At 41.5% G+C, this 25589-nt stretch overlaps 1 protein-coding gene across 1 annotated transcript in view; it reads left to right on the forward strand.

Moving 5' to 3' along the window:
• CACNG6 (calcium voltage-gated channel auxiliary subunit gamma 6) overlaps positions 1-25589 on the forward strand; it is a 216419-nt gene that overhangs the window by 113812 nt on the left and 77018 nt on the right. The window contains exon 2 of the mRNA XM_072110478.1: positions 24737-24811. Coding sequence (XP_071966579.1) covers positions 24737-24811 — 75 coding nt within the window. The remainder of the gene's footprint in view (positions 1-24736; positions 24812-25589) is intronic.

Below are 25589 nucleotides of genomic sequence, written 5' to 3' on the forward strand. Positions count from 1 at the left end.
GAAGGGTGCCAATCCCCGACTCTGGCCTTCGGCAGCTGAGGAGGCCTTTAAGAACTTAAAATCTTTGTTTGCCTCGGCTCCAGTCCTGGTGCGTCCCGACATTGAAAAGCCTTTTCATCTGGAAGTGGATGCCTCCTCAGTAGGGGCCGGAGCAGTACTTACGCAGAAGGGTCCCAAAGGCCGCACAGTCACCTGTGGATTCTTCTCCAAGTCTTTTTCCTCCGCAGAGAGGAATTACGGGGTAGGAGATCGAGAATTATTGGCGATCAAGCTTGCCCTAGAAGAGTGGCGTTATCTCCTGGAGGGGGCTCGGTTTCCGGTCAGCATCTATACAGACCACAAAAACCTCCTCTATCTCCAGACTGCTCAGCGACTCAACCCACGCCAAGCTCGTTGGTCACTCTTCTTCGCCCGGTTCGATTTTCTCATTCATTTTCATCCGGCCGAGAAGAACATCAAGGCAGACGCCCTTTCTCGTGCTTTGGATGTCGTTGGGGAAGAACCGGTTCCTCGTCATGTTATCTCTCCTGACCGACTTGTACTGGCCGCGCCAGTGGATCTTCGTCTATTACCTCCTGGCAAGACATACGTACGACCTGCGCTACGGAGGAGAATTCTGTCTTGGGGACATTGCTCTCATGTGGCTGGGCATCCTGGGGTGCAGCGTTCTATCGCCCTCATTACCCGATTCTACTAGTGGCCAGACCTGGCCAGGGATGTCCGGGATTTTGTGGGTGCCTGTACTTCCTGTGCTCGGAATAAGCCTTCACGTCTTAAGCCTGCTGGTCTTCTTCTGCCGTTGCCGATAACCAGCTGTCCATGGATTCATATTGCTATGGATTTCATCACGGATCTACCTTCTTCTTCAGGCAATACCGTCATCTGGGTGGTGACTGACCGGTTCTCTAAGATGGCCCATTTTATTCCTCTGCCAGGTTTGCCAGCTGCTCCATGTCTTGCCGACCAGTTCTTTCACCACATCTTCCGACTCCATGGACTTCCACGACACATAGTCTCTGACCGTGGAGTACAGTTTGTCTCGAAATTTTGGCGTTCTCTCTGTAACCAACTACAGGTGAAGTTGGACTTTTCTTCCGCTTATCATCCCCAGTCGAACGGGCAGGTGGAGAGAGTTAACCAGACTTTGGGCTGCTATCTACGCCACTTTGTTTCTGCCTGTCAGGACGATTGGTCCCAACTGTTGCCTTGGGCGGAGTTCTCCCATAACTCCTTGGACTCTGCATCAGCGGGCTCCGCTCCATTTTTTATCAACTATGGACTCCATCCTCGCCCGCCTCTACCTCTACCCGTGGTTTCTGATGTTCCTGCTGTTGAGGAGTTGGTACAGGACTTAAAAACCATCTGGGAGCAGACCCGCCTTTCCTTATTACAGGCTTCGACTCAAACAAAATTTCAAGCCGATAAAAGACGCAGGCCTCCCCCCTTCTTCTCTCCTGGTGACAAGGTTTGGCTGTCCTCCAAATACGTCCGGCTTAAAATTCCTGGCTACAAGCTCGTTCCTTGTTTCCTGGGTCCCTTCGAGGTGATGCATCGCATCAATCCAGTCTCATATAAGCTGCGCCTTCCTCCCACCATGCGCATCCCGAACTCCTTCCATGTCTCCCTGCTCAAGCCTGTCATCTTGAACCGCTTTTCCCGACAGCTGTCTCCTCCTGCTCCGGTGGCCGACTCTTCTGACATTTATGAGGTAAAGGAGATCCTTGATGCCAAGACTGTAAGGGGTAAGCGGTTCTTCTTGGTTGACTGGAAGGGGTTCGGGCCGGAGGAGAGATCCTGGGAGCCCGAGGACAATATCCTGGACCAAGACCTCCTGCAGAGATTCCTCCAGCCCAGAAAAAGGGGGAGGCCGAAGGGGGGGGGTACTGTCACGGGTGGTCCCGCCATCCCCGTCGTGGATCGCGGGCTCACCCGTGCTGTCGGTCCCCCGCCAGCGCGCCGCAAGCACTACTCACGGGTCCCGGCTCCTGCCCCGCCGGCATCGTCTCAGTCCGCAGCTGCTCCGTCCCCTTCAGCTTTGCGCGCGCATCCCCGACAGCTAGGGCGCGCGCGCGGCAAGTTCTGCAAATTTAAAGGGCCAGCGCGCCACTAATTGGCGCTGGTCCTTTCCCTTTAAACTATTTAACCCTGCCTCTTCCTGTTACCCTTGCCGGATCTTTGTGCCTTGCGCCCTAGAGAAAGCTGTATTTGATGCCTTGTGCTGTTCTTGAGATTTCCTGTTGTGACCCCAGTTCCGTTTCTGACTACGCTCCTTTGCCGCCTGTCCTGACCTGTTGCTACGACTCTGACTGCGAACCTGTGCTGCCCGTCCTGACCTCCTGCCTGACCCCGACTACGAGATTGCCTGTACCTCGACCTTGGCTGCCACTGCGGACAAGTCACGCCTGTGGAACGACCTGGTGGTACCACGCCGCAGCAAGTCCAACCCGCTTTGCGGTGGGCTCTGGTGAAAACCGAGTGCCACTTAGACTCCGGTCCCAGGTAGTGGCTTGTGCCATCGTCTGCAGTGGTTCAGAGGATCCACAACCTCTAAACCTGACAGCCATATTATCTACTTCCCATTCTAGTTCTGCCTTCTCTATGGGTCTATTAAGCCCCCATGTATTCAAGTCTAGATTTATATACGTGCAAAGAAAATAAGTGAAAAATCTCCACTTTCTCTTCCGGCTGTTTACCTCTGATTTCCCACCCTTTTAAATCTTTTCTTTAGCGTTGCAATCTCTCGGTACAGTATTCTCCTCAAATAAGCCTTTTGCTGTATCCCATCTGTGTACCTCTTCACTACCCCCACTATTTGCTTGAAAGAAAACTTATTCCCTACAAATTTTATCTGAACAATCTTCCTATTTAAAGGAACATGATTATAAAGAACCCTATCACCCAAGTCTGTCTTTTAACCCAAGTGGAGGTCTTTATATTTACCAAAAACATCCGAGAAAAACCATATGAAATGTACTAAAGCATGTATACCCCTGCTTTTCTGGGTACAGTTTTTACACATACCCACACATCCAAACTTCTCAATTATTTTGGGCAGAGGGGAATTAGAAATAATTTAATAACTTTTTTTTAAATCAATAACACAAATGATAATAATAATAATAATAATAATAATAACAACAACAACTTTATTTGTCCCCATTTGTCTTGAACAGCTCAAACATATAAGTATAAAACCCATCAAAACAAATACAGTAAATAACATAAACACATAAGTTATCAGTACAGTACAATTCAACATCCACGCTACAACTGTGACAACTTGTTCTCAAGTCATTGGAATAAAGGTTTCTCTGAACCTATCGAGCTTACATTTCAGCTGAATTAATCTACCGCTGAATGAACTCGCTCTATTTTCAACAACACTATGTAGGGAGCAGTCAACATTTCCTATTATTTTCAATAAAGGAGCAATTACCTTCTCAACCAACATTCCATCCCAGTTACCCAAATCCTGCCCCACAGTCTATCCTGTGTTCCTAATAAACTTATAGAACCTTGTCTTGTCTCGCTCCGTTATATGTGACCCCCAAGCCCCCAACAAAAAAAGAAAATGACCAGTGGCGTAATTAGGAATGAGTGGGCCCCATAACAAAGTTTTGATTCCAATATTTCTTTTTATTATGGAGGCTAATAACAGAGACGAGCAGTAGATGGAAGCTGTGCAGAAAGTTTCCTTACATTCAGTCTACTGTATTAATAGCTTTAACAATAATGCTGATTGCTGCACATGTTTTTTCTGTTATTAGCAACGGTAGAAGTTATCGTGGTTGGGGAGAAGCTTCCATTTACTGCTGGTCTCTGTTATTCTCCATAATAGAGGAAGATAATGCAAACACTTGATGGTGGTGAGACCCGTAGAAGGTAGGCAGTATGGCTCCTGCTGAGTATCAGTGTATGGGCCATCTCTCCCTATCAGTGATTAGTGTTGGCTGCAGCAACAAGTCAGATGGTTTAACCCTTACACTGCTTGTCTGAAGAGCAATTATCTTCAAGAAAGCAGTTGGATGGAGTTGAATCTCAGGAGTTGTTGCTTTGATTTACTAAAGTCACTGATATGCAGGAACAGGTGCAGCAGAACCCCCCAATACACGTGCCAACCGCTGCAGAACCCCCTCAATACACGTGCCAGCCGCTTCAGGACCTCTCAATACACGTGCCAGCTGTTGCAGAACCTTCCAATACACGTGACAGCTGCTGCAGAACCTCCCAATACATGCGCCAGCCACTTCAGTACCCCTAATACACACTTAAGCTGTTGCAGAACCTCCCAATACAAGTTGTTGCAGAACAATTGCAGAACACATTTATGAAAGTGTGTGCGCCAATTTTGTACTGATAAGAACATGCAAACTGCTTGCACATGTATTTTTTAAAGTGTCTGTGCCAGTTTTCTGTCACGGCTGCGCAGTGTTGGAGGAGAGAAAAAAGGGGAACCTAGTGCTTACTCAGAACCTACACCACCTGGAGCGGAGCGGGGCTGGAGCATGCATGGAGAATCGGAGCGGGCATGGAGGAGCGGGCATCGCGGAGCGGGCATCACGGAACGGACCCAGTAACAAGAACAAGTTATGAACAATATGTGTGAAGAACAACTTGCAGATGTTTGGAAACATCTGCAAGTTGTTCTCTACGCATATTGTTCTTCAAATACTATTGCGGAGAACACCGATCTGCACGCGTGTCTCCGGAACAGATCGCAGATGTTCATGAACATCTGCAATCTGTTCTGCACTGTGTTCTTTCACTGTGTTCTTTCAGTGGAAACATCTGCACTGAACAGTGCTCGTTCAGTTTGTAATTTTACTGAAAAATGCTCGGGTCTCCCATTGATTTCAATGGGGCTCGTTACTCGAAAGGAGCACTCGAGCATCGGGAAATGTTCGGCTCGAGGAACGAGCACCCGAGCATTTTAGTGCTCGCTCATCTCTAACCAGTACATATGACCAACACCTAGTTGAATTAGCCAGGTAGGGCTAATCAACAACACACCTCCTCTGTTAAACCTTACAGGACTCAGCCTATTTTTGCCTTAAGGACACGGTCCTATTTTTCAAATCTGAGCTGTGTCACTAAGTGCTTATAGCTTTGGGACGCTATAAGATATCCAGGGGATTTTGAGATTGTTTTCTTGTGACACATTGTACTTCAAATTAGTTTAAAAATTTGGATGATATCTTTTGTGTTTAGTTATGAAAAAAAACTTAATTTCGGCAAAAATTTGGAAAAATTCTTCATTTTCAAAGTTCTAAATTCTCTACTTTTGTTACAGATAGTCATAGCACCCAAATAAATTCATAAATTACATTTCTCAAATGTCTGCTTTATGTTGGCATGTTTTTTTTAAGATTCCACATATTTTACTAGAATGTTATGAGGCTCAGAATTTAGGTGCCATTTTTCAAATTTTTGAGAAAATCAGCAAAACCTGTCTGTAGATGGACCTACGAAAAAGCACTTTTAAGAAGTTTGTTAACCCGTTAGGTGTTTTATAGGGATTAAAACAAAATGGAGGTGCGGTCTACAACTTGAAATATTTTTTCATAATACATTCATTTTGGGTGGAAAAATAAACATTTGCAATAGATTAAATGAAAAAAAGCTCCACAAAGTTTGATACCCCATATGCGGTGGTAACCTGATGTATGAGCGCTTGGACGGGCATGGAATGGAAGGAGGTGCCATCCAGAGCAGATTTACCTTGTACAGGCTATAATTATTTAGTTTTTTTAATGTGGACCTGTAGGGGCTTATTTCTTTTGCCACATGAGATGCACTTTTCTGGTACATAATTTTGGGGCATCTATAGCTAATTGGTGAGATTTTATTAACTCTTTTTTTGTTGGAGGAAATGAAAATCATCAATTTTTAGGAACATTTTTTTTGGGGGGGGGGGGGGGGTTGGCTGTTATCCATACCATAAGAATAGTATATTATTTTTATTCTATGGGTCTCCACGATTACGAAAAGACCTCATTTATATAGATTTTTAAAATTTTTTTCCCATTTTTACTGAATAAAAAGTAATTTGGCAAAACTTTCATATACATAACTTTTCTATTTTTCGGCTGACAAATCTGGTTAGGGGCTTATTTTTTACAAGAAGAATTGTTCTTTTTAGTGGTCTCATTTTAGAGTGTGTAACATTTTTTTCACTTTTTAGTGCATTTTTTTTTAAATTAATTAAAATTAAAATTAATTAAAAATTATCTTTTTTGGAAAGTTTTTGCATTTTTTTCCCCAGCGTTTACCTGCAGGTCCAGATTCTGTTTTATTATACAGATTGTTATGGACGTGGCAATACCAAATATGAGGCGGTTTTTGTGTGTTTGTGTTTTTTATACTTTATTAAGTGTTTTTATGGGAAAGTGACATTTTAGGGGCTTATATTTTTATTTATTTACTTTTTATTTATTCTAATGTGTAAACTTTTGTGTTTTGAACTGTTTTTACTTATACATACTTGAACCAGCGATGCTCTGATCAAGTCCAATACACTGCTCTACAATACTTATTCATTGTAAAGCAGTGTAATCTGTCTGGCATGCTCGCGCATGCTCAGACAGTTTACGGTCAGACCCGGAAGGGGTCTGACTGCTGCGAGCATCAGGCCGTCCCAGGGAACTTAGCAGTCCTCAGGGCTGCCTAGAAGAGGATTGGATCACCCCATCTCTGGCACCAGTGCCATAGGTTCACCACCACTGCCATAAGGTGTGTACAAGTGTTCTTCTTTGGCCACAAAGTCTCTAGCACACTGGGGGGGGGGGGAGGTGTATGGGAATCTCCTGCATAACTGTGAGGGGGTAAAGTACCATCTCATTTGGGACTTTATCACCGCTTCTTGATGGGCAACACAACGAAAAGAGGTGTGTGTTAAAACCATTGATTTTTGCCATTGGGTTATAGATGAGGTGTCAAGATCTCTCTCCCAGTGTAACATGTAAGGCATTTTGACCAAGTCCTGTCTGTTTCTAAGTGAGGTGTAAAAAAAAAAAAAGAGTGTAATTCCTTTCTTCTTTATAATAGTGTTACTCAAATACTTAAACACTGGTTTGTGTATGCGCAAGACTTTAGGGTCATTTTGCATCATGAAGTTATGGACTTTCAGGAAGTTGTAGACCTCTCTAGAAGGGATGTCTGTCTACCTTTTGACTTTGGTCACTGAAGGGGATAGTTTTGCCTCTGTCTGTTATGTCTGCCAGCGTTTTAAGGCCACAAGATCACCACTGTGTCAGATCTAGTTCTGGGATTAGATGTTAGGGGAGCTCAACTTTATCTGTTTCAGTTTCTGTCAAAACCCGCCAGACTGAGTCTGCAGCTATCGCTATAGCTAGTTTGGCTGGATGGGGGGGTTTCTGCCACATGCGGTCTAGTAGTCGGAACAGAAGGGCTTGCCCGGTGAATAGGTTCTTTAGCTCGCTCCAAGACATGCATATTTCCTCATTCCACCAGTAATATGTCTGGTCTAGGATTGCTGCCAGATAGCAGTCTTTCATATCAGGGAAACTAAGGTCACGTATATGCTTCGATTTGGTTAAGGTCTTGTAGGCTACTCTTGGTTTGCCGTCTTTCCAGATTAATTTTCTAAGTTGTGCTCTTTCTGTATTAAAAAAGGGTTCTGGGATGGGAATAGGGATGGTCCTAAATAAATATAAGAATTTGAGGAGTATCATCATTTTATATGTTGCAATATGCCCACACCACGAGAGGATATGTTTGGAGTAGTCTGACAATTTTTTCGATATTTTCTTTACTAATGAAAGGAGGCTTAATTGGAATAGTTCTATGGTCGGGAAGGTAAGCTCTATCCCTAGGTATGCAATTTGTTTTGTTTGGCAGTCCAGATGGAATTGAGATTTTAGCCTGGTTAGAATGGTAGTTGGGATATTTACTGGCAGGATCTGTGTTTTGGCCTTATTAATTTTATAGAATCACAAAGTGCAAAATTTTTAGCCTAGGTGGAATATAAGAGGCAAATATTTTTCTGGGGATGTGGCCATTGATAAAATGTGGACTCTGTGCCAGGTACCTATTACACCAAAGGTTACTATGTACCATTATGTTTACTACCATGTGCAATCAGTGATTTTTTTTTTTATCTGTCTCTATGTACTATACCTGGCACCTACAATAAGTGTATATATTATTGGTGTTACTATTGCAATCCCCTTATATAACACGTCCCCCAGAAGTTTTATGTTGTCCTTTCCAGCATAGCTAACATTTCTATACAAGCCTTGCCTCACTGTGTTAGTAGAAGTAGTATCCATCTGGGGGTGGTTAATTGCATTATAGTACCCACACATGATCAAAAAGTCTTGTTTGAACTCTAGTATTCTTTTTAAAAGTTTCCTAAGAAAAGGGCCTTGTTTGGTGCTAGGGACGTAGAGGTTTAACTATTGTGTATTGTAGGTTATTTATCTTGCAAACTAAAATAAAATAAAAAACTTTGTGGATCTATAATTGTTTGTTGGATATCTATTGCCAGAGATGATTTTAGAGCAATAAGAACCCCTCTTTTTTATGGAAGGAGGAAAATATTATCTGTGGAAATGACACATGGGAGATTTTAGGAGGGTTTGATGAGCAGATATGGGTCTCATGTATGCATATAATGTCTCCTTTTTGTTTCTTTACCTCATTCCATAATTGAGACCTTTTGAACGGACTGTTAAGCCCTTTCACATTAAGTGAAAGTACAGATACTATAAATGTAGAAAATGGACTGTTCTGAAGCTGCAGAATAAAATGTGAGGAGCTACTGACTCTGTAATCTCCCAAAACAAAAACAAAAACACAGTCAGTCAGTATCAGTGCTCAACTCTTGTCAAGGAATAGCAGTTCAAACAGAATGAGTGGTCTCACCACCTGTTCACAGGTTCAAAATAGAAGATCGCCCAGGCACGCTGCTTTACTTTCCGTCTCCCTCCTATGGATCCAAAGCCAGTCCTCGTATCACCCCTGTAAACGTGGGGTACTGTAGATCCTATACCAGGGAGCAAATGGAAAGATAGTGCAGACCTCCAGGGTAAAGAAAGGATTTTTATTTGTGTATACTAACAAAGTATCAGTAAAAACGCGCGTATCAGTAAAAGCATGTAGCGTCAAACACCTCGCCCGACCCAGGTTTCGCCTCTTCAGGCTTCTTCCAGGGCATGGTGTTTGACGCAGAAACAGGTGTTTTAAATACCAAAATTTGCATAGAACAGAGACATTTATAAAACGCAGCTCAGGTTTTCTAAATAAAATTATTCACCCGTATAGCCCTATAAACATTGCAAAAATATTCAGTATTACATGTGTTTCACATTCTTGCACACATAAACTGTAAAAATCTCAAATAGACATTATTAAAAAGTTTTTGTTGAAAAGTTAAAAGTAAACAATAAGTAAACAAAGTTTTACCAACAGTTAACAAAGTTTATATAAAGCATATCCAGTGACACCTGCTCACATACACATCTAAGTTGTGAGCGGATGTCGACCACAAAAGAGTTTTTTAATCTATTTATGCTCATCAGATATAGTCGTTCTCAAATAGACATTATTAAAGAGTTTTTTGTTAAAAAGTTTTTGTTAAAAGTAAACAAAAATTGTACAAAAAGGTTTGCAAAAAGTTTATATAAACTCCTTTGTAGTGATGATTGCTTTAAAGTGCAGAGAACCACATCCTAAAGTGTTCTAGTACTGTATTGTTTTAGTGTCCCAAGTGGTTTCAACCAATCACGGAGCCTAGCATGGAGGGAGTTAGGTGACATACCCACAACCTACCCCCATCTTTCATCCACTCATAGTAGTCCTATGCGCGGCTCCAACCTAATGTTCACACAGCCCGCATGTTCAAGAGAAGCTGCCACACCCTGAGTAGTGTGAACAGGTTTTTAACTGCTGAAAAAATGTTGTGGTTAATTCTAAATACGAAGGCAAATAGCAACTAAATCATGATTCTAAAAACTGAAAAAACACATGAGGAGAATTCTTGAGTATATACGTATCATACAGGACAATATTTCTTAGTTTAAAAAACTCTTTAATTCAAAGTCTACAGTATGTTTAACCCCTGTGGCTGGAGGGTTTCCAAATGATAGATCCAAAATCCCTCCCTAACTTTGAGTTTTTTGTTTAGATCCTCACCCCTCCATTTTGCCCTGACAGCTTCAAGACCAAAAAAACGCAACACTTTGGGATTCTGATTGTGTTTCTCCCGAAAATGGGCAGATAGGCTATGGGTCTTTAATAGAGATAAGCGAACACACTCGTCTGAGCTTGATGCTCGTTCGAGCATTAGCGTACTCGTAACAGCTCGTTGCTCGGACGAATACTTCGCCAGCTCGAGAAAATGGCATATCCCGCCGTTTTGATTTTTGGCGGCCAGAAACAGAGCCAATCACAAGCCAGGAGACTCTGCACTCCACCCAGCATGACGTGGTACCCCTGGAATAGACTAGCCCCTGCCCACGCTGCTCGCATCATTCTCTGTCTGGATGCCGTTAGGGAGAGAGCTGCTGCTGCTGCAGGGATAGCGTTAGGCTGTTATATTAGCTTACTGTTAGGCAGGAGTGAGTCTACAAGAACCCACCAGCCCTTGTTAGGGCTAGAATAGCGTTATATTTTATTTAATTTTTTTTTACTGGGTATTCACTCTCCTGGACCCACGGTACAAGCAAAATCTTTCCACTCTCATCCCTGTAGAGGAAAGTAGTGTGAGAATGCATGAATACCAGCAGGCCCTGGTGCACAAGCTGAAACAGTATTTCCCTTCTGACAGTGCTAGCGGCAGAGGGCATACTTCTGCGGGACAAGTAGCGAGGGAGAGTAGGCGAGCAGGCAGCTTGTCCAGCACTGGCAGGGGTACGCTTTACTAGGCCTTTGCCAGTTTTATTTCACCCCAGCAAGACACTGTCACCTGTCCCCAGTCTCGGCAGAGTAGGGCTGATCTTTACAGAAAGATGGTGAGGGAGTACGTAGCTGACCATTCCATGGTCCTAAATGATCACACAGCTCCCTACAACTACTGGGTTTCAAAGCTGGACAGGTGGCACGAACTGGCGCTGTACACCTTCTTGCCTGCCCTGCCGCTAGCGTGTTGTCTGAGCGGGTTTTCAGTGCAGCTGGTGGCATCATCACCGATAAGCGTACACGCCTGTCGACTGACAGCGTTTACAGGCTGACGCTTGTCAAGATGAATAAAGCCTGGATTTCTCAGGATTTCCATTCTCCACCAGGTGAAAGAAGCTCAACCTGAATAATGTATGCACTCCTCCTCCTCATTGTCCTTCTTCTCCTCCTCTTTGTACACTAAAGCAGAGGAAACTGGCTATTTTTTGCCAGGGCCAACTGGCTCTAGGGATAGTACTCTATGTATTACATTTTTCTGGAGGGCCACCAACCTGGTCCTCTGTTTTAAACAATTTTTGGGAGTGCCACATACAGGTACTCTATGTATTTAATTTTTCTGGAGGGCCACCCACCCGGTCCTCTGGTTTGAAAACTTTTTTGGACTGCCACATACAGGCACTCAATTTATTTAATTTTTCTGGAGGACCACCTACCTGCTCCTCTGGTTTGAAAACTTTTTTGGACTGCCACATACAGGCACTATCCAAATTTAATTGTCTCCATAGCAGCCTCCACACAAAGTCTTTATAGCTGCCTCCACACGTTGACTCCATTGCTACCTCCACACATCTCCATAGCTGCCTCCCAAAGTCGTCCATATAGCTGCCTCCATACATCGTCCCCTTAGCAAACGAGCTGTGTCAGGCAGAATTTTGGGTTGTTTTCATGGCTTCCACATCAAACTTGTTAACTTTGTCGCCACCTTGCTGTGTTATCCACAAAATATACTGGCAAACTTTTATCATTTACCGATATTATTTCAGCGCTTCTTGCGCATCTGTTTACATTCCCCTCACTCGCCATAACCAAAACTTATAAGAACAGTACTACACTTGATCTTAGCTAAAAGGTTCTTAGAAGTGCTGTTTGTAGCCCCCGCCTGCTTTGAAAATGATACTTTTTTCAAAGGAAACGCTTCTGGCCCCCAGGCCCATTTTGGGTGGGGAGGAGCCGAGAGACAGGGGCTTGGACAGGCGAAAGCTCGCCTGGCAGCGGACCACCAGCTCCATCCCAAGATTAGGCAGCCTCAGAGGCATCCATGCATACTGCCTCTGCTGTTTCCTGTCCATTTCGCCTCCATGATCCTCCACAGCGTCCACCAATGTCTCCATGTGCAACTTTCAACTGTCTATACCCCAGATGCTGGAGTGCGAGAGGATACACATTACATCATCCCCTTATCAAATGAGCTGTGTCAGGCAGAATTTTCAGGTGTTTCACCAGATACATAATGGAACTCGGCGCATCTGTCGCCGCCATGCTGGAGACCTGAAGTTTCAATCATAACAGCGCAATATGGATGCCCCATACTGTCACTCTTAATCATGGAAGTCGTCTCCATGGCTGCCTCCACATGTCGTCCCCTTATCAAACGAGCTGTGTCAGGCTCATTTTTAGGGTGTTTCACCAGATACGTTATGGAACTTGGTCACTATGTCGCCACATGCTGTGTTATCGACTAAATATACCGTCAACCTTTTGTTCACATAGGAAATCATTTCAGCGCTTCTTGCTCACCTCCTTTGGTTCCTCTCTGCCACCCATTGGTTTGAAGCCTGAGTCCATTTGGGGTATGTCGCCATGCCACTCTCTAGCCTGCCTCTGCCTCAGCATGCTGTCTTCTATAGTGTCAGGGTCAATTATTGGATGTTTTAGATGCTATCAAGCCTCATTCAGTCACTCTGTCATCGCCATGCTGTTGCCCATAATTTTGGCATAATGGTGCAATTAAGCAGCCTCAGAGGCATCCATGCATGCTGTCCCTGCTGTTTCCTGTCCATTTCTGTGGTGTTTCCATAATTTTCTGAGGTTTCAAGGTGTTTGGCCAAGCTTCCCTGTGCAGACCTTTGGTCCCCTTAAAAAATGCTCGAGTCTCCCATTGATTTCAATGGGATTCATTATTCGAGACAAGCACTCGAGCATCGGGAAAAGTTTGTCTCGAATAACGAGCACCTGAGCATTTTAGCGCTCGCTCATCTCTAGTCTTTAATCCTTTTATTATGTTCCTCATGTGTTCACTCAATCTTATTTTTAGTTTCCTTCCAGTCCTCCCTACATACCTCAGTCCACACGGACAAATAATCAGATATATAACGGCACACGTGTCGAAATTTATGAAGTCTTTTATTTTATATAATGGGGATGTGTTTTTTCTTCCAAATTCTTTAACAACCCCTTTATCTGTCCAGTCTCTATATTTACAGCCCTGACACCTCTTGCAATTATAGAAGCTTTTCATTTTATTGCCCTCAGAAATATCGTTCCTCACATAGCTATAGGTGACCAAATCCCTGATGTTATTGGCTCTCTTAAATACAGTAATTGGTTTTACCCAAAATGGGGTCATTCTTAATCAAATGCCAATGTTTCTCTGTAATTTTTTTCACCGTCAATGCCTCTTCGCAACAGTTAGTGACAAATATCGGGACTGTCTTGTTGTGTCTTTTCTTATTGTCGCCTTCCTTATCTTGTGTATCCCTTAGGACTTCATCTAATGCTTTATCCAGAATTTCCCCTGTATAGTTTCTTTCTTTAAAACGGTCCAATATTATTTCAGCCTGTATTTTAAAATCCTCATTTCTGCTGCGGTATGTTTCTAATCCAAGGATGGTGATGGCAGCTATTAAATTCAATATAGCTGTTGACATCTGTAGCCTTAAAATATGTCCTGGTCAAGATCTCCTTCCCTTCAATAAATATTTCTAAGTCTAGGAAATTAATTTTGTTAGTATTACATTCATAAGTGAAACCTAGATTATATTGATTATTGTTTAGATAATCTATAAATTTATTTAATTCCTGGACCGTACCTAACCACAAGATGATACAGTCCTCTATAAATCTCTTGTAGACGTGTATGCAGTGTTTGTATAGGTTAGCTGGGGAATAAATATACTCCTCCTCAAAAGCCTCCATATACAGATTCGCGAAACTGGGTGCGAATTTCGCACCCATTGCTGTTCTGGTCATCTGGTTATAAAAGCTGTCTCCATACCAAAAATAGTTTCTTTTTAAACAGAACTCTATACATTTTATAAAAAAAGTCTTGTGTTCTTCAGTAAGTTCACTATCCTTTTCTAATCGTTTTCTCATCACTTCCACTCCCATCTCCTACGGGATGGAGGTATACAGTGACGCAACATCACAACTGCATAAAAGGGAAATTTCTACATTCAGATTTATGTCCTTCAGAAGGTCGATAACCTGTTGTGAGTCCCTCAAGTAGGACTGCATTCTAATTACATGTCTTTGCAGAAAAAAGTAAATGTACTCTGACAAATGGCTCGTAAGAGAGCCTATCCCCGAGACAATAGGTCGTCCCGGGGGTTTTTGTAAACACTTATGTACTTTGGGAAGATAGTTATATTTTTTTTGATTAATAATATTCAAATTTTTAGCATCCTGTAGGAGTGTCTGCAGTTCTTCCTTATACTTTTCGGTGGGATTAGTCCTTAATTTGGCATATGTATTTTCATCACTCAGTAGTCTATTCAGCTCCTCATGATAATCCCCCCTAGTTAGAATAACCACCACCCCCCTTTTATCCGCTGGTTTCAATATTATATTTTTGTTATTCTTAAGTTCTTTCAAAGCCCCCATTTCTTCTTTAGATAAATTAGCCCTAAAGATGTATATTTTCATCTTATCCATGTGATTGAGGACTATTTTCTTAAAGGCATCTATCCAAAGGATAATAAGGATTTTTAAGTCACAAGCTGCAAATTAAGGTCCTATTACTACTCATAGACATTGGTTCTCTCATTACAACCTCATTATTCATCATACAGAGATGATATGGGAAAACAACAAAAAACAATGCAATTATATTAAAGCACATAAGGGTAAACAAGAAATTCCATACCCATGTTTCATGAGGTACCACACTGGGGAAAAACAGTCCTTGTGGAAACGTTAGGACATCGAGGACAGCTCCACCACCATAATGTTATTTCATGTATGGTCTTTCTTCCTCCACTCTGGGTCCAGCCACTTGGGATTGCTTGTAGAGGCGGTCAGTTGTGTGTCTCGCCTGGGAATCCCCCAGGTATCCAGGGCTGCCAAACCTTCTTCAATGTTTTTTATTGCGATGATGTTGTTCTGTCTCTTGACCAATACTCTAGTGGGGAGCCCCCCATCTATAAAGGAATGTCCTTTGCTCTGAGTAGAGCGGTTATGGGGCAAAGCTCTTCCTTGCCTGTAAAGTAGCTGCTGAAAGATCTGTAAAAAGCGTAATGGAATCATACAGTGCAGGCAGGGTGGTAAGCTTTCTTGATTGTGAAACTAGCTGGTCCTTGACATGGTAGAATGTGAATCTAGTCAGGGTGTCTCATGGAATTGTATAAGGCAGATTATCTTGTTTAGGCACTCTATGCGCTAGAATGATGCTAAGTTCATAATCAGCGAGATCAGGAATAAGAGATTTGGTTAGTTGCTGAATATATGGCTTGAGTTGTGAGGCAAGAACAGTCTCTGGGATATCTCTAATCTTGACGTTGTTGCGTCTGTCTCTGTCTTCATTATTAATAAGTTTTTCCTGTATGGAAGAGACTGAGTCCTCAAGAGCATTGTGAGCATCAACTAGCTCATTGTGAGAATCAGCAAAGGATGCTATTGTGCTTGGATGCTGTTGTGCTTGGTCTTGTTTCTTCGCCCGCTGGACTGTCATTAGGTGAGCAACCGCTGAAGCTCATTGCTGGGGAGATGCTGAGGCTAGAGAGTCTTCCTCAGAATATAGGAAAGAATGCAAATAAGTTTTCCAAGGTGTTAAATGGAAAACAATACCTCCTTTTGCTATGGCTTTAAGTCTCCACACGCCTTTAAGGTGGCCTTAATTGGCATTGTCTCCTTAAGGAGAACACCTACTGTCTGACCCTAGTCAATAGCCTCTCACATAGCCAAATCAGTTCCCTACGCTGTACTGAGGAGACCCAATCAGGTCAAAACAGTGCTGTCTACAGTTGGGAGTCTGTTCCTTATGGAATAGACTGGATATGGGTATTCTCCAAAAGGATTTATTTAAGATAAAGGGAATAGGTCACAGATCATCACAACGCGCTTCCACCCCACCTTTGATCCGACTCCCAGACTCCAACCGGCTTAGTCCCCTGCGTTTGGAGATCACATTGAAGCACCGGCTGCCACAGACCTTTGACATTGCATACTAACACTGGAGTTGTGCCTTGTTGAGCACAACTCGACCAGGTGAGCAAACTACTCAATCATACCAAATATCCACAATCCAACAATACTACCCTATGAGCGCTTCTTGTTTCCACTATTACCCTCTTCCTTATGGAATAGATATACTTGTTTGGCTTAATCCCACATCATGTTTTTAGACCTCTTGTAGGTCATACTTGATGTTAAGGGGGCTGCCTTTCAAGGTAGCAAAAGGAGGTATTGTTTTCAATTTAACACCTTGGAAAACTTATTTGCATTCTTCCCAGAATTCCCTAGTGGAGCATCTATGGCTTTAAGTCTCCATACACCTTTAAGGTGGCCTTAATTGGCATTGTCTCCTTAAGGAGAACACCTACTGTCTGACCTCATAATATAGGAGCAGCAGTGGCATGCTGCATTCCTCTTCCATTAGTGCAGGACAGGGAATAGCTGGTGGACAGAGAGAGCCAGCGTCAATACTCCAGAGTTCTGGAATGTCAAAGGAGGCTGGTGAGTTGTTGCCCGTCAGCACGGCTGGTCGGGACTTGCAGAGAGGCAGGGCGTTCTTCGACGCGATACTGCCGGCTGGGCCGCGGGCCCGATCTGCCTACCATCTGCATCTTTCGACCCTCACTTTCTGCCAGAGGTGGAGGGAATTTTGCTGGGCATTGTGCCCTCTGGTCGCCAGGTTGGTCGTTGTTCGGGCGGAAGTGGAGCCGGAGCTCCCTATGTGGCCATCTTGCTTGGTGGCCAAGCCACGCCCCTACCCGCAATTTTCGAATCTGTAACGTATGACGGGGTTCTTACCCCTTGAATGTGTTTTTTGGACTGTTTGACTAATTGTGCTTAGGGCATATATGTATAGTTCACTCTTTATTTGGGACTATTTTTGATGTTTATCAGGAGGGGTAGCTGTTTACACAATTATTAACAGAGGAGGTGTGTTGTTGATTAGCCCTACATGGCTAATCCAACTAGGTGTTGGTCATATGTCCTGGTGTACAATTTTTAAGTTTATTTTAGCATGTCTGTCTGTGTCAGGATAGTTTATTTTTGTAATCTTTCTAATAAAGTAAAATTTGTATACACAGTACTTGTTTTCTTGTTGACACACGCTCTTTCCTTGTTGCATTGGAAGAGTTTAATGCAAAGATATATATATATATATATATAAATCTCAGAGGAGAAAGGGGTAGGGATATACACAAATGCCAATATACAACGGGGCAGATTTATCAAGTGTCTGAAAGTCAGAATATTTCTAATTGCCCATGGCAACCAATGACAGCTCAGCTTTCATTTTACCAGTGCTCATGAATATTTTAAAGGGGAGCTGTGATTGGTTGCCATGGCAACTAAAAATATTCTGACTTTCAGACACTTGATAAATCTGCCCCAATGTATTCCATAACCATAATACCCCTCAGGATCACACTAATTTTTTTAACCCTTGTACTTTATATCTTTATGAATCAGAATACTAATACCTCTAGAATAATTATAATATGTGAAGATGTGTTTAGATCAAGCAGGCTGTGGCTGGTAATTGTTTGCCAATGTATCTTAAAATGGCATGTCTTTTCAGTTAATCATTTAACCCTCTTACATTCCAAACTAACACCTTTGACTTATATCAGAGAAAAAAACTGCATATTTTTATTCACTCCTCTCTTGGCTGATCCCTCCCCACCCCTTTTTCCTCTCCCTTGGCATAGCAGCCACCTATAACCCGCATGCCACCTACCCTACGTGTACCAAACTTTCCCATGTCAAGGCCAATATCAAAGCATATTTACATTAAAGCTTTGTTCCTGAGGCTGTCTCTTCCTCTCTCCATCCCAAACAAACAATCAATTTAAAGAAATTACACAGTTGTGTAGCAATCTTACAGCTACACAGAATAGGCGTGCTCTATGCAAAACATTTTTGACAGTCTATCACAGTGGTGGCGAACCTATGGCACGGGTGCCAGAGGTGGCACTCAGAGCCCTTTCCGCTGGCACTCAGGCCATTGCCCCAGGACAGAGTTCACCAAACACTGAATCTTCCTTCAGTCCCAAACAACTTAAGAAATGCTGCTTTCAGCACTATTTTAAAGCGAAACTTCTTCAGCTGTTTGGAACTGCGAGAAAAGTTAGACGGTTTTGACAGAACTGCATTGTCTTTGGAGGTCCTCCTGCTGGACCCACCATTCATCCTGTACAGAGAGACCCTGGAGAGAAGCTAAAATGATAGTCTGAATTTTTCCTCCTTCCATTAACTGTATTGGTGGCCTGAAGGGGCCAGTACAATTGAAAGATGTGGAATAACAGATAGCAAAAAGTTACTACTTAAAATTCCATGTTGGCACTCTTCAGTAAATAAGTGAATTTTGGTTGTAGTTTGGGCACTCGGTCTATAAAAGGTTCACCATCACTGGTCTATCAGGTCCACCTATCTTCAAAAGCCACTTAAACATATACACAGCCTTCAGGTATTCCAACAAATCTCAGGTTAGAGCGTCAATCTCTATCCTCCATGTCAGTAAATTTAATTTTTAATTGATCTTTTTCTCTCTTATCTTTAACCTCCTTCAATTTTGCCTGAGATTTTTGCAGGTCATCGTACTTTACATTTTTCAGATTTATCCACTCTCTCTTTAAATTTAGTAAGATAATCACACAATAGATAGTCATTTCGCTCTTAATCTGTCCACCCTGGGGTTTAAAATCTTACAGACCTGTTTGGCAGTCCTTAACACCTTCTAATATTTCAGCCCATGTAGGGTTAATTTCTGGTTCACCTCCCTGAGCTCCTCCAATCCCTTGGAGGGAGAGGAAAACATAGTTCCAAATAATTTTCATCCTCCACTCTGGTACCCTGCTCAAGATAGTACTTAAAATTAATAGTTCACACAGTGGGTTAACCTGGAGATCAGACATTGAAAAGATGCTTACTTTCAACTACAGCTTTTTTTTTTTAAGTAAAAAATGTTAATTACTCATGACGCAATAACCCTTTAGAGGGTTAAAGTATAACTTGTGCATAAGGAGAGAACGTTATTGACCATCTAGTGCTAAATATACAATGGAGTTTTCCTGTGTATAGCATAAAAGGTATAACATTTTAAAAAAGTGTCAGCTGTATATACAAAGGACATGTTCAATATTTTGTACACTGTTACTTTGAAATATTTTAACTACTAATCTGACTGGCACCACTATAACCCTGGTGATAAATAGAAGCTAGGAAAAGAATGTGTGCTTTAATGTCAGTGATAACAAGATCAGAGAGTGTGAAATTAATCATAAGCCCTGAAAGACAAGTTGTTCTGTAGTTCATGGCACCAATGACCCATTTAATACAGTATACATCATTACAAAATAGACACACAGATCTTACTTCTGAGAAGTGAAAATTAAAACTATGTAGGCTTCATACTGTACATTGTAGTAGTATAACATTCTTTACAATTTAGATGTTCACAAAACAAATTTAACAAAGTGGAATTTGATCTAAACTTCCTGAAAATGTGTGTCACTATTGTGTCACAAATTTGAATTTCATGGTGAATAATGATAATATTTTCTCCCCAAAATAACAATTGTGTCAGCCCTATGTGTTAAGGAATAGTGCAGGGATAAGAGCCTGTTTATTGCGTGATATTGTTGGGGACAATTTTGAAGTAATTTACCAAGGGCGAATTTTAAAAAGAATGCCCCCACCACCTTAATTAAAAAAAATAAAATGGCCACCAGACAACTTAATGCAATTGTAGCGTATCAATCCTCCACAATAAAAAACATATGATATATAGTGCTTCCGGATGTAAAGATTATAGTGTATGCAGCACCAATCCACTACATTCATCTACACAATGTCTCCACAGAATTAATTTGGAACTTTCAGTGACACCCATTTAATTAAAACAGTGTCAGTATAATGTAATAGTACAGTACAGTACATAAATACATCATCAGAATCACCATACAGAAACACAACACTAGGACCAGGGTCTTTGTTGACATAGACGAATGATCTAGCTACGGGCATTACACAACATTTAACCCCTTTACGACCTTGAGTAAAAATGTGCATCCAGATTGCCGGGTAATTTGCACCTCTGGACCTACATATTTGTCCTCAACTGCTGTTACCATTGACAACTATCAACAGTGACATCAGGCAGCATCCCTGCTATATGTGACAGCTGAGCTCCTGCAGTAACAGCTCGGCTAGCTCTTTAACCCTTTAGATGCTGCAATAAAATATGACTGCGGCATCTATAGGGCTTTTGTATGTCTCCCTGCAACAATCCGACAGGATCCGTCAGTGTGTGTCAGCCTGTGCATCTGCATAGGCTAACTGCTGTAATACACTTCCATACATCAGTATGGCAGTGTATTACTTTGAACAAGCGATCAAATGTATGATCCTACTGACCCATAGAACATAAATAACAACATATCTACACTATATAGTGTATAGAATAAAATAACAAAGCTATCCTCTAGCTGACCATGGACAATAATGCACCTCTTAGTCGTGGCGGGTAGTTCCCGCATATGGACATGCATTTTGTCCTGAACAGATGCAAGGGGTAAAAAATGGTACAGGGAAATAGATCGACGCGCTACATCCAGAGTGAAATAAAGGAAATTTTATTCATATTTATTGACAACGCGTTTCAAAACCGTAACTGTGTCTTCATCAGGTCAGAGACTGTTATAATAGTATAATAGTATTAGTAGTAGTAACAGTCTCTGACCTGATGAAGACACCGTTACGGTGTTGAAACGCATTGTCAATAAATACGAATAAAATTTCCTTTATTTCACTCTGGATGTAGCGCGTCAATCTATTTCCCCGTACCATTTTTTACCCCTTGCATCTATTATCTCCCTCTGAACTACCATCCAGCCTCGGGGTCCGACGCTGCAACTCCTACCCGACCTGAAAAGTAACTCCTCATCTGCCCTCCCCATTTATGCACATAATCATAGGCACCTGGCTCAAAAAACTCCCTCAACTCCATTTTGCATCCTAACTTTTGTCCTGAACGAAACTCTAACTGTGACAACTGCAAATGGTGACAGCCATGATCCGGGCTGCAGGCGCCACCGTCAAACATGATATCAGAGCTCGCCCGAGTCCGATGAAGGACCCCCAGTATTGCAGTGTATCAGTACAACTTATTAAGCTGTAATACAGCTTCAACAAAATTAAAAAATCAAAATGATAGCAATGCAAAAGCAAGAGATTTTTCTCTCAAAATGTGTTTTTATTCTGCAAAATTATTCAACACCCAAAAAACGCTATATAAATCAGATATTGTCGTAATCGTACTAAACCATTGAACATAAATAGCATGAAATCTATGCCGTACAGTGTATTAAACAGTTTTTTTTTTTTTTTTTTTGCATTCCTGCTAAGAAAGTCATTCCCTTCTATGCTCTGTTAATGCCCCATAAAGTGGTTTACATCCACAAATGGGGTACTGGCATACTAAAGATAAACTGCACCACAAAATCTGAGATGTTTTTTTCATTTTATCCTGCATGAACATATTCATTTTAGGGCTAAATAAATATTTTGTCAAAATTTGAAAATTCTGCATATAACCTCCATTTTGTTTCATTTCCTGTTCAATGCTTAAACGGTTAACAAGCTTAACAAAGGCTGTTTTGAATATTCTGAGGGGTGCAATTTAAAAATGTGGTACTTTGTGTGTAGTATCTAATAAATAGAATTTTTAAAACCCCTATAAAATATGAATAGGCCTCTAGGCCTCTTAAGGAGAACACCTACTGTCTGACCTCAGAATATAGGAGCAGCGGTGGCATGCTGCATTCCTCTTCCATTAGTGCAGGAGAGGGAATAGCTGGTGGACAGAGAGGGCCAGCGTCAATACTCCAGAGTTCCGGAATGTCAAAGGAGGCTGGTGAGTTGTTGCCCGTCAGCACGGCTGCCTACTATCTGCATCTTTCGACCCTCACTTTCTGCCAGAGGTGGAGGGAATTTTGCTGGGCATTGTGCCCTCTGGTCACAAAATGTGGTACTTTGTGTGTAGTATCTAATAAATAGAATTTTTAAAACCCCTATAAAATATGAATAGGCCTCTAAAATAATCGAATCTTAAATTTTCTTAAAAATCAGGAAAATTGCTGATTAATTTCTACGCCTTCTAACATACTAATAAAATAATATAAAAAACATAACATTTGGAAATGATAAAAATCGATAATTTTTCACAATTTTCACCAAATTTAACAATTTTCATAAATAAAGGAAAAATATTTCAACCAAAATATACTTCTAAGGTGAAAAATCTGTCATTAAAAAAAACAATCTAAAAATCAACTTGGTAAGTTAAAGTGTTCTAAAGTTATAACCCCATATAGTGACACATGGAAAAATCGGACTGTACCCTTAAGGTGAAAATGATCTGGGTCCTAAAGGGTTTAAAATCAGTTTATTCCAGCTCCATAAAAATCCTATATAAATGACTTACAGCAGCTCATGTTTTGGTTCTTTACTGTAAGAGCAGTGAGACTATGGAACTCTCTGCCGCAGGAGTTTGTTATGGCGGAATCTATGTACATGTTCAAGAGAGGCCTGGATGCCTTTCTGGAGAGCAAAAATATCACGTGTTATGGGGATAAAACAATTCTTGAAGGTTGGACTTGATGGACTTGTGTCTTTTTCCAGCCTTATATACTATGATACTATGAATGCACTATGCATCTTAATCATGGCTCCCAACCACCGTTTACGGTTATCATATATAGATCCACAAAGTCCACTTCCTTGATAAATACACCTGAAAATCAGTATGCAAAAAACCTGAAGTGTAGTCTTGAAACACACAATATAAAAACAATGGTTGAATTAAAAATATATACAAATACAGATCCTAGATCCTCATAAAAGAAATGGTTATCAAAAAGATATATACATATATATACATATAGGCATTATACCTATCGATTATTCATTAATACAGTAAATGAGGGTATGGTAACAATATAACATTCCAATATATGAATGGCCAAAACATCTAGAAAATGTTCCGCTATAATAGTACATGCTTACCCTAGATAATATTGCCAGTTGCCATTTCACAAAAGCTGCTCTCTGATAACGCAACCTCTGAACTTGATTCAAAAATACCAAATAGAGAGACTCCATTTCAAAACACATTGGTCAAGATATATCATTGTGTCTAGTCAGTTTTTTTGTCTAAGTTTGCATTGAAAAGAACGCCTTTGGAGTTTGGACATTTATTAAAGTGTTTGCACCACTTTCGTGACACGTTTGCACTTTGTCCAACACTTTAGAAAACTGTGCACTTGAAGGGGCATGGTAGTGTTCAGTCAGAGTTTGAGACACATTTATTACTGGGACTATTGTTTGGTGCACACTGTATAATGAAAGTGCATCAAAAGGGTTTACACTTTCCATAGCAGAGCAAGATAATTGAACAACGTGTGCCACAATTCAATTATCTGGCGCAACCTTCAGATGAGTGAGGCACGCTCCATAAAAGCAGTTTGCACCATTTTTGATAAATTTGGGACCCTGGTTGAGTGCAGCCTAATTTTTTTATTGAAGTTTTGGTGTAATCCTAGAGAAAAATCCTGTTGACTTTATGTCCTAAAAACACTATGTTCATAGCCATATTTTGGCTGAAAACACACATGGAGATTTTGTTGCTGTTTGGTATTGCTTTTGAGCTAAAGCTAAAAATTGATTTACAAGGCCTTGAAAGTACAAAAAACAGAATTGAAGTGTTTGTCCTGTTGCCTTACTGCAGTGGTAACGAAGCTATGGCACGGGTGCCATAGGTGGCACTCGGAGCCCTTTCTGCAGGCACTCAGGCCATCGACCCCAGGACACCAAACAGGACCAAATCCACTGAATTTTCCTGCAGTCCAAGGCAACTTTAGAGATGCTATTTTAAAGTGACACTTTATTGGCTTTTTTGAACTGCGGGAAAAGTGAAAAGGTGTTGACAGAAGTGCATCATGCTCCTGCGTCCTCCTGCTGTATCGTCCCCTTCGCCTGTACAGGGTGACCCTGGAAAGAAGCTACAACAAGACTCAGAATTTGCCCTCCTTTCAACTGTATTGGTGGCCTCAGGGTTCGATACAATTGAATATTGTGGAAGAACAGGAAGCAATAAGTTACTGCTTAAAATGCCACGCTGGCACTTCACGGGAAATAAGTGGATTATGGTCGTAGTTTGGGCACTCAGTATGTATAAGGTTCGCCATCACTGCCCTACTGTGTCATGCTTGTATTTACTGGACGTGAGCCTTTACTAAATTACTCAGAGTCAATAAGATATACAAGAAAATGCCTTAAAAATACAAAAAGGAGACAATAGCACAGTATAGAAATTAAGCTTATGTTTATCAATATTTTAACCATCCTGATAACTTTAGTATCTTTTCTCTTCCAGATTCAAACTGTTCATATTTCAAGTTCTTTACAACTGGGGAAAATGCATACATATTTCAGCGTGTCACACATAAGGGTAAGTTTTTTTTTTCAAGAATCAACAATAAATGTTTTAAGGTCACTTTGGAGCTACAATGTATAGAGTAAACAAAGCGCATAGATGGTGAACACATGCATATTTGGTCCGCTACCAAAAAAGGATCATGTCCATAGGAAAAAACATACAGGAATGTCCATCATATTTGTAAGCATATATGTGCATAGTATACTGTATGGCAATATAGTCAAATTCTTAGTACAAACTCTGACAACAACAAGCAGGTTTGAATACGAGCAAAACAAAGTACCTAACAACGTGCCTGAACTATGTCCTGACCCCAGGGCCACCCCTAATACAATCTGATAAGGGCAAAAAATACCTATATATGTCATAGATTATGTAACTAGGATGGAATTTGAGGAATAGCATTAGAAGGTGATGCAAGCCACTTGTCCCAGATAACATGGAACCTCCTATCCCTCTTTCTTTTGGATAAATAACCACTTTTTGAGTGTGAGAGTATTTTTAACTGCCTTGATCCAGTCATGGCGAGAGGGGAGATAACAGAATCTAACAACTGTTTTCCTAGCACAATACACGGTTTTGATAAGGAAACCATGGTCTTTCTTCCAGCGTGCCCTCGCTGGATTGTGTACTCATTTGGTGTGAGTGGACAGTAACTTGCTATACAGCCAGGTGTTAAGGGCTTTACCCGGGTCTTCTAGGAGGATGGGCGAATGGGAAAGAAGTTCCCTAGCAACTGGTCATCCGGGAATTGCATTTTTATGAAATGGTGAAGTTGGAGGTACAGCAG

The sequence above is a fragment of the Engystomops pustulosus genome, chromosome 6 (assembly GCF_040894005.1).
Source record: "Engystomops pustulosus chromosome 6, aEngPut4.maternal, whole genome shotgun sequence".
Taxonomy (NCBI): Eukaryota; Metazoa; Chordata; class Amphibia; order Anura; family Leptodactylidae; genus Engystomops; species Engystomops pustulosus.